The sequence below is a fragment of the Pristiophorus japonicus genome, chromosome 13 (genome assembly GCF_044704955.1).
Source record: "Pristiophorus japonicus isolate sPriJap1 chromosome 13, sPriJap1.hap1, whole genome shotgun sequence".
Lineage (NCBI taxonomy): Eukaryota > Metazoa > Chordata > Chondrichthyes > Pristiophoridae > Pristiophorus > Pristiophorus japonicus.
Genome location: NC_091989.1, coordinates 181,530,464 through 181,540,760, shown reverse-complemented (window position 1 = coordinate 181,540,760; position 10,297 = coordinate 181,530,464). Strand labels below are relative to the sequence as shown.

The 10,297-nt window shown below is 46.7% G+C and overlaps 1 protein-coding gene across 1 annotated transcript; it reads right to left on the bottom strand.

Moving 5' to 3' along the window:
• Positions 1 to 1,332: 1,332 nt before the first annotated feature.
• LOC139278365 (small ribosomal subunit protein uS8-like) lies at positions 1,333 to 1,725 on the bottom strand. Its single transcript, XM_070897036.1, has one exon. It carries the CDS (start codon positions 1,723 to 1,725, stop codon positions 1,333 to 1,335), a length of 393 nt encoding a protein of 130 aa, XP_070753137.1.
• Positions 1,726 to 10,297: the final 8,572 nt, after the last annotated feature.

Below are 10,297 nucleotides of genomic sequence, written 5' to 3'. Positions count from 1 at the left end.
GGGGGCGTTAACCTTTGGGAATCTTACAGCGCTATGCGGAGAGATGCGAAGCACTGGCGGGAGAACAGGGGACCGCCCCTTCCATTAAATGGGCGGGCACACTGCGGACTCTGCCTCAGGGAGAAAGGGCCACCACAACACCAGCGGGGAGCGGGGTGCCGTGTCCGCAGCCCGGCACAGGAGCAGAGTGGTGGGCTGCAACATCGAGGCCATGATCCCCGCGATTTGAAGAGGGCGATGCCGCGAACGGTAAGTCGGCCATTTAAAAAAATTTCAGCGCCGCACCTCCCCGTTTAATTTTCACCCGGCTAGCGGCCTAAAATCCGGTATGCGCCCCGAAGGGCTGTCGTGGACACTGCCCGTAGCATGCCTCGCGGGGTACGACTGAATTTTTGCTCCGGGGTCGAAAACGGATGGCTGCGCACAGTGATGACGTTGTCCGGCAGGAGTGGGGCGCTACAGGTTAACGCCGCTAAACTCCCGCGGAATTTCACGAGAGCCGGCAGCGGTGCAGCGCATGGGTGAAAAGTCGCTAGCGCCCTGTTAGCGTCCCGAACAGGAGGTGCAAACGACCCGAATTTCTCTTTCTTAGTCTTCTCTTTACCAGAGGGAAGAGCCGCCAGCCTTGACAATGCTTCTTGATAGTTGCATCTTCCCAATTCTGGCAGCATCCTTGTAAATCTTTTCAGCACTTTCCCCAGTGCTTCAATATCCTTTTTGTAGAACGGAGACCAAAATTGCACTCAGCACTCCACGTATGGTCCGGTCAAGGTTCTATATAAATTTAACTTTACCTTTCTATTCTTGTATTCTATTCCGCGGGCTATAAATGCAACTCGTTTCTTTTCTTAAACTGCATCCCTTGCCAGGTATTTATTAGTGCCTTTTTTTGTAGGAGTTAATCAATGTAACAAATTATGCCTGCTATAGTTACCTAGGTCTCTGGAGGAACAATTCAGATCTTCACACTTGCTGGAGGCTTGTCAGTTTAGTCGTGTGCCGAGTTCTGCAATCACAATCCAAGTTAAATAACCAGCTAACGTCTGTACCATCTGTGCAGAGAACCATTTGGGAGACCTTGATACAGTTCCTTCTCAAACTTCTTTCCTTCAGCAAAAAAAAACAAACACATTTATACTGCGCTTTTCATAGGCTCAACACATCCAAAGCCCAAAGTGCTTTATAGCCAATGAAGTACGCTGTGAAGTGTAGTCACTTTTTGTAATGTAGGAAACATGGCAGTTAATTTGCGCACAGCATGCTCCCAAAAAGAGCAATGTGATAAATGACCAGTTTTTTTTTTTAGTTTGAATGTTTTATTATAGACTGGTTTCAGAAAAATAATCCTAGGATTTTTCCTCCTGTGTGTTTTTGCTTGGCTTCTTTATGGTCCATGATGCCAGCTGAGGTCGTTAGAACAAGGTACCCAAACTGACAGGAAGACAGAGGACCATTTTGCCACCTTTCGAGTTCCTTTACTTGAACATCAAATCTGGGGCTAATGACACCGCACTTGTTCAGTCTGCCTGTGAGATTAACAACAATTTTCCCACCCCTGTGGTCATCGATAATCTCAAACTCTCCAATATAGCCATGCTTCATCATTACAGTCAGGAATCTCACAATCACTTTGGAGCATAGCCGAATGAGAGCTTGGCATTTTCCAGGTTTCTTGGCACTGTTGGTTCTTGTGAGGGCATTGGCAAGAACGTTCATGCGCACCATAATGCCAGTTAGTGATGTTGGTTTTGGGGATAAATATTGGTCAGGGTACCAGGGAGAATTTACCATCTCTTCAAAATAGGGCTATGGGATCTTTAACATCCACCTGAGAGGTAAGATGGGACCTCGGTTTAACGTCTTATCTAAAATACCGCACCTCCGACAGTGCAGCGTGCCCTCAGCACTGCACTGGAGTGTCAGCCGAGATTATGAGCTCAAGTGGCTAAAGTGGGACTTGAAGCCACAATCTTCTGACCCAGATCCGAGAATGCAAATAACTAAACCATGGCTAACTCCGGCTGGACATTCCTAAGCTGGGAGCACATATTGGGAATTGAGGGCCACGTTTCCCACTCCACCTCATAATCTTCCATTTGGCTGAAAAATCGTGGGTGACAGGTTCGTGAAATATGTGAGAAACATTCAATAGAGGGCACCTGCGGAATCTGATCCCCATAACATGAGTAAGAGTTCAAGGAACGCGCACACTAACAAGGGATTTTGACTTATTTGGGTGGGCACTGAGAAAGCAAGTTTGGTAAATCACCACTAGAGCCTTCATAACTTGGAGTCTGTCAGTGGCTCAGGTAATAGATAGCACCCTCCCCTCTGAGTCAGAAGGCTGTGGGTTCAGGTCTCACAGCAGAGACTTGAGCACAAAATTCTAGGCTGACACACCAGTGCAGTGCTGAGAGAGTGCTGCAGTGTCGGAGATGCCATCTTTGGGTTAAGATGATCAACCAAGACCCCATCTAATCTCTCAGCTGGATGTAAAAGATCCCATGGCGCTATTTTGAAGAAGAGCAGGGAAGTTCTCCCCGGTGTCCCGGCCAATATTTATCCCTCAATCAGCATCATTAAAACACATTGTCTGGTCATCATCACATTGCGGCTTGTGGGAGCTTGCTGTGCGCAATTTGGCAATGTTTCCGACATTACAACAGTGACCACATTTCATTGGCTGGAAAGTGCTTTGGGACATCTGGTGGTTGTAAAAAGTGCTGCATAAATGCTATATAACTTCCTACTTTTCTTTTTTTTTAAATTCGTGATTAGTAGTGGCGGTGGTTGCTGTGGTAAGCGGTTGTAGTGGTGGTGTTGGTGTGGGATATGATGATGGTGGTGGCTGTGGTTAGTGGGTTGTGGTGGTTATGGCGGCGATTAGCACTTGTGGTGGAAGATGGTGCAGTGTTACATTAAGCCACGAAACCGTCAGGGGAACAAAGCTGTTCCCGTAGCTTATAGGCTCAGTACTTTGATATTTCAACCATTCTTTTCAAACTGATTTGGAAAGGAAGAACAATTCCAGCAACTGAGCTGTGATGTGATGTGGTGACAGGTTCATGAGATATGTGAGAAACATTCAAGAGAAATAATACCCTCACACGTAGTCTGGGTTACATTTACAGACTCGGGGATTGAAATCGCACTGTTCGATATTAATAATGAGCTAGATCGCTGATTTATGATCTTCAAAGAAAAATAGATGGCATCTGCAGAATGTGATCCCCATAAAATGAGTAAGAGTTCAAGGAACGCGCACACTAACAATGGATTTTGACTTATTCAGCCATCTTAAACCAGTGCTGCCAATTATAAATAGATGGCAGAAATATGCGATATAATCACTACAATGTTATTAACAGTCCTGGAACACTGCAAAATAAAAAAGGCCTCCGATTTTAAGTCCAGGTGGATTCCCTGCTCAGGCCCGAGTTGAAAGTACAGCCGGGTCTCTGTTATCTCTGAGCGGGTGTCCTTGCTGCCTGCTCAGGAGAGCAAGTTAAAATTGTTTTCGGGCAGATAAGAGCCAGTGCGATTCTAACTGTCCAACCACCAGGTTTCTGCTGAGTGAGTCGGATTAACATCGCCCCCAAAGTGCATTTCTGTAGCCCTGCTCATCTGCTCCAAGGGCGTCACATTTAGGAGATAATAAACGGCAAAGAGGAAAGCAAAATCGAGTGGGTTGGGATACAGGACTGCAGGACAGTCGAACGGAAGAGGAGGTTTCTCAATGCGAGCATGCAGATGACAAAGGGAGAACCACTGGTATGAAACACCTTAACCCATATCTTAGACAGTGTTAACCATGGCTCAGTGGGTAGCACTTTCAAATATGAGTCACAAGGTCGTGGTTTAAGTCCCACTACAGTGATTTGAATGCATAATCTAGGCTAATACTCCAGTGAGGGAGTACTGAGGGAGCGCTGCACTGTTAAATGGTGTCGTCGTTTAGATGAAACATTAAACCACAGCCTCGTCTACTCCAACAGGTGGCCATAAAAGATCACATGGCGAAATTCGACGAAGAGCAGGGAAGTTCACCCTGACGCCCCGGCCAAAATCCATAAAAACAGATCATCTGGTCATTATCACATTGCTGTTTGTGGGAGCTTGATGTGCGCAATTTGGCTGCTGCGTTTCCTATATTACAACAGTGACCACACTTCAAAAGTATTTCATTAGCTATAAAGCACATTGGAATGTTTAACCATGCATTTGCTCCTTGCTCGAAGTTGCCGTACCATTTTCCAATAAATAATGGCGAGCGCCATTAGCCTCACTGTTACTTTGACGGCAGCAGAGCAGGTCTCCAGTCGCCTTGGTTAACCCTTGCCACTGGACCAAGACCTAGCTCTGTCAAGCCCGTGTGGTGGCTGGTGTGCAACGGTCACCCAACATAAAAAAAATCCACACACAGGCATCTTCCACCTGTCAACATGTATTTCGGGATCTGGAATATTGGGTCCTTCATTGAAACACCTGTGAATTCATCCCTTTCTGGCATGGAAGCAAGTCATCCTTGATACAAGGGACTGCTTATGATGATGATATTTTGATGGAAAAGTCCGGCCCATTAAAAATCTTATGTCTCTGTATAACCTCTCTGACACATATTCATGGACACCCATTGGTCATGACATCTCTCATGCTTCTCTACTTTCATGGTCTCCGTCACTGATGGGGCCATCTCTAACCACTTCTATTCACTCTTCACCGCTGTCCTCGATAAACGATTATTTACATCCGCCAGAGAGTGCAGCCGGGGCCTCAGTTTAACATTTCATCTGACAGACGGCACCTCTGACAGTACAACATTCCCTCAGCAATGCACTGGGAGTTTCAGCCTAGGTTTGGTGCTCAAGTCTCTGGAGTGGGACTTGAACCCATAACCTTCTGACTCAAAGAGGGGAGTGCTAACAGTTAACAGCATTAACCAGCCCCTCTGAGGCTAATGTTAAAGCAACTCAAATATGCATAAATCAGGGGGTTGAAATTTAGGGTTAGGGTTTTTGAGGCGGTGACACCGGCTGATTTTAACGCCAGGCGGTAGATGCTGCCTCAAACTGGAAAATTCAATTTTGAAGGCCAAAGTGAGAGAGCAGCGCTAAAAGTGGAGTTGCACACTCATTCTCGGACGCTAACAGAGCAGCATCTCAGGAGGCTAACCAAATATCCCATCGGTAGGCTGCCGTCTTGTGAGTTAAAAATAAATGAAAAAAAAACATTTTCGACACTTTCTCTCAACCACAGCCACACTTCCCCACTGAGTCCTGGGTGTCATGGTACATCAGTCATTGAAGGTTGGCATACAGGTACAGCAGGCAGTAAAGAAAGCAAATGGCATGTTGGCTTTCATAGCAAGAGGCTTTGAGTATAGAGGCAGGGAGGTCTTACTGCAGTTGTACAAGGCCTTGGTAAGGCCACACCTTGAATATTGTGGATAGTTTTGGTCTCCTAATCTGAGGAAGGACGTTCTTGCTACTGAGGGAGTGCAGCGAAGGTTCACCAAACTGATTCCCGGGATGACAGGACTGACATATGAAGCAAGACTGGATCGACTGGGCCTATATGCAATGGCATTTAGAAGAATGAGAGGGGATCTCATCGAAACATATAAAATTCTGATGGGATTGGACAGGTTAGATGCAGGAAAAATGTTCCCGATGTTGGGGAAGTCCAGAACCAGGGGTCACAGTCTAAGGATAAGGGGTAAGCCATTTAGGACCGAGATGAGGAGAAACTTCTTAACTCAGAGAGTTCTGGGCATGTGGAATTCTCTACCACAGAAAGTTGTTGAGGCCAGTTCATTAGCTATATTCAAAAGGGAGTTGGATGTGGCCCTCATGGCAAAAGGGATCAAGGGGTATGGAGAGAAAGCAGGAATGGGGTACTGAAATGCATGATTAACCATGATCATATTGAATGGTGGTGCCGGCTCGAAGGGCCGAATGGCCTACTCCTGCACCTATTTTCTATGTTTCTATGATCCCATTGATATCTAAAGGCAAAAAATAAACATAAAACACTTGCCTTGATCGCTGGTCGCTCCCGCCCCAGCACCTCTGATGACCCACCAACTTTGCCAGATAGTACGGACGCCTGCCGGTAAGGCCACTGTACTCACCTAATTTTGCATCTGCGGCGGCAAGGGCGCGTTGCACGCTCGATGACATCACCACGTGTGTAGCAGCCGACACGCAGCAGTAATTCTTGACTCTGCCCCCACAACCCAACTCCAGTCAGCCCAGGTACTTGGTCGCCGCTGACGGTGTGGATTTAGCCACCTGTTAGCCGTCCCTCTCCGGCTCGCAGGTTTGTAGAGCTGTTGCAGTGGGCAGGTCGGAAGGCCTCCTCGTAGGACTGCTCCTGGGAATGGCCAAGATGGCCATTAACCGGTCCAGGCAGCGGGCGGTTGAGGGGATCGTTCGGCCCAACTGCCTGCCTCTCTTCCGTGGCTACGTTCATTCCAAGGTGTCCCTGGAGATGGAGCATGCAGTGTCCACTGGTACGCTCATGGCCTTCCCATGAGTTGGGCACCGGAAGGACTGGAGTGAATCATTACCCCCGACAGCCACATTTTAATTTGACTTAAGTTTCCTTTAAAATTTTATTTGGAAATGCGTGGGTTCTAATGCCCTTACCAAAAGGGGGCACGATTTAAAGTTATGCTCAAAATAATTGTCGAGCAGTTGCCTTGTGAGATGTTCACGAGACTCAAAAAAAACCAGTCAGTTGGGTCTAGGTCATCCACAATGAGGTATGCAATTGTGAGCCTAGTGGATGAACTGATCAGTGCAACATCCCCACCGGCACCTGGGTATCCCTGGCCCAAATGGAGGCGGAGCATCCGGGCGACCCCGAGTCTCGTCGCCGAGAGCATGCAGAAAACAAGCGCAGGCAGCGGAAGGAGTGTGCGGCAAACCAGACTCCCCACCCACCCTTTCCCTCAACCACTGTCTGTCCCACCTGTGACAGAGACTGTAATTCCTGTATTGGACTGTTCAGCCACCCGAGAACTCACTTTGAGAGTGGAAGCAAGTCTTCATCGATGTCGAGGGACTGCCTGTGGTGATGATGGATGAACTGGTAATGTGCAGTGTGATTTCTAAACTTTTGTTAATAAACCAACTCGTTCTTAATAGCAATGTGTTGCTATGAATTCTTAAACAAGAACCCATGAAGCAAATACAGTACTATTCCTTTCTTCCTCATGCACTTACCCAGCTTCCCCTGAAATACCTATCGACTATTTGTCTCAATCACTCCCTGTGGTAGCGAGTTCCACATTCGAACCATTGTCTGGGTGGAGAAGTTCCCTCTGAATTCCCTATTGCATTCAATGGCACAATTTTCCACTTTGTCAATCAAGGGTCAAAATTATGATGCTCTGCTCCCAGTGTGGAATCTCTGTAATGGGGAATGTCGGTCGTAGGATCGGGACTGCAGTCCTATTTGTAGACCCATGTTCGCATCTACCTTGCCGGACGCAGAGGTTCGACTATCTGCCCCGAGCACTGCCAAGTCAGAAACACCACAGTGCGATGTAGAGTGATGCTCCTTCCACTCCTCCATAGCCACGCGCATTCCACAAACTTCGGCAGGGAACATCGAGGGAATTGGATTTAAATTGATTCCGGTCAATGGTAAGCGTTATCCACAAAGCTGATAACCATTCGAGCGTGTGTCTCAAGGATATTCGACTAAAACTCAAACTCGGTGATTCCGACATTGTATGGATCACTGACGAGGCCACACTCGGAACATTGTATGCAATTTTGAGCACTCTACCTCAAAGAGAAATTGGTGCGGATTCAATAAATGGTGAAAGGGGTGATTCTGAGACTTAAGGCGCTAAATTACAATAGGAAACTTGAAAATTCAATTTGTGCTCTTGGAAATAAGAGCAAGATTGGATATTGTCCAGAGTTTTAGATGAAAGTATTGCACTGGGCTCAGAAATAGAGGACTTGAGTCCACAACAAACTAGCCTCGAGCAGCACTAACAATCAGAAGATGCCCCCCACCGACCCCACAGGGTGAGTGGAGGGACAGAACTGCAGCCATATTGGTTGATCCCTCAACAATAGATAGCTAGAAATGAGTTTGAACACCATAGAGATAAATGAAGGCACAGATGATTAAATACTTCATCACAATAGTTGCTTAGCCACTGGGGCTGTGGGGATTGGAGGTGTATATGCCGACACCAGGCCAGGGCTGAACTGTGGAGATCTGAGGGTCTTGAGTTTCAAAAAAATAAGAATTGCATTTCTATAGCGCAAGACATCCCAAAACGCATTACAACGAATGAAGGACTTTTGAAGTGTAGTCACTGTTATAATGTAGGAAACGTGGCAGCCAATTTGCGCAAAGCAAGTTCCCACAAACAGCAATGCGATAATGGCCTTTTTTGTTTTTTTCTGTTTTTTTTTTAAGGTTGATTGTGGGATAAATATTGGCTAGGACACCTGGCAGAATTCCCAAGCTCTTCTTTGAAATATTGCCATGGGATCTTTTATGTCCTCCTGAGAGAGCAGATGGGGTTGAGTTCTGATGAAGGGTCGTTGACCCGAAACATTAACTCTATTTATCTCTCCGCAGATGCTGCCCGAGCTGCTGATTGTTTCCAGTATTTTCTGTTCTTATTTCAGATTTCAGCATCCGCAGTATTTTGCTTTTGTGTTAGAGTAAATGGGGCCTTGGTTTAACATCTCATCTGAAAGATGGCACCTCCGACAGTGCGGCGCTCCCTCAGTATTGCACAGGGAATGTCAGCCTAGATTTGTTGTGCTCAAGTCTCTGGAGTGGGACTTGAACCCACAACCTTCTGACTCAGAGGCGAGAGTACTAGACACTGAGCCACAGGATGACACTAAGCTTGATAACCTGTGGAATCAGGGAGAATTTTATGGAAAACTAGGTAGAGATCGAGTCCATGATCAGACAGATTGTGCACGGTCCGTGGAAGCTGTGGGTTCCGATGGATTGAAAGACACTTTCTAATTCGTGCTGCCAAATCATCTGATTACATCGGTGCGAATTCTTCAAATCTTCACACCACCAAACATAGACGGGTTCTCCGAGTGAGATTGTCAATTCGTACAACCAATGGGTGGTTCAGTACCATGCTCCTTCTCACATCAGAAATTGGGTTGGGATTTTCCAACTTATTTGGCAAAGAACTCTGACAGGCAGCAGGGAGAGAATAGCAAGCGGATTTGAAACTGGATCCTAAAAGTGAAAGAATATAATTTCCTCTTCTTTGGGCCATAAAGCTGCTTGATGGTGATTCAACTTGCCAGGTCTTTCAGTTTGGAAGCGGCTTGCTTGGGCGACATATGCAGGGGTGTTGTCTGCAGCCAGAACTTATTATGCTGAGTAGGGATGGATAGCTTTCCCAGTGCTGGGTGCCAGTCCGCGGAGCTGTAATTCATTTATAAATTCAATATCATCAAACTCTTGATTCCCAGCCACTGCTGAACTTGTGTAATTGTGTGGAACAGAGATCTGTACTTAGGAAAGGTGTTAATAATCTCTCCATACAATGGCCGTGGGCGAAAGCTGCATACTGTTACTCCAGCGTCCTTTTATCAACTGGGAATCCATAACGTGGTGGATTTATAGCTGGTTCACCTACGGTTCTGAAGCTGTAGTCGTAAGAGAAACTGCGGACAGTTCTATTTATTTACTGATTTCCCATCCCTGTTCCCCCCCGCCCCTTCCCACCCCGCCGCCCCTGTCTATTATTTCCTCGTCTTCTGGTCTAAACTATGGTTCAGTGGGTAAGCACTCTCTCGCTTCTGAGTCAGATGGTTGTGGGTTCAAGTCCCACTCCAGAGACTTGAGCACAAAATTCTAGACTGGCACTCCAGTGCAGTGCTAAGGGAGTGCTGCACTGTCGGAGTGCCTCTTTCGGATGAGACGTTAACCCGAGCTCCCGTCTGCCCTCTCGGGTGGACGTAAAAGGTCCCATCTCTTTGAAGAAGAGCAGATGAGTTCTCCCTAATGTCCTGGCCAACATTTATCCTTCAACCAACACCATTATAACTGATTATCTGGTCATTTATTTCATTGCTGTATTTGGGAGCTTGCTGTGCGCAAATTGGCAGCCGTATTTCCTACATTGCAACAGTGACTAGCCTTTCCTTGACTGTGACTATGAAGCGCTTTCCTTGACTGTGAAGCGCTTTGGGATGTCTTGAGTTTGTGAAAGGCGCTATATAAATGCAAGTCTTTCTTCTCTTTTTAGCCTGAAGGTGCTGAATCCTTTAACGATACAATTTCACAGACC

Bases quoted from the DNA above. Each gene is read 5' to 3' on its own strand.
- LOC139278365 (XM_070897036.1), bottom strand. From the start codon at position 1,725: ATGGTGCGCATGAACGTTCTTGCCAATGCCCTCACAAGAACCAACAGT.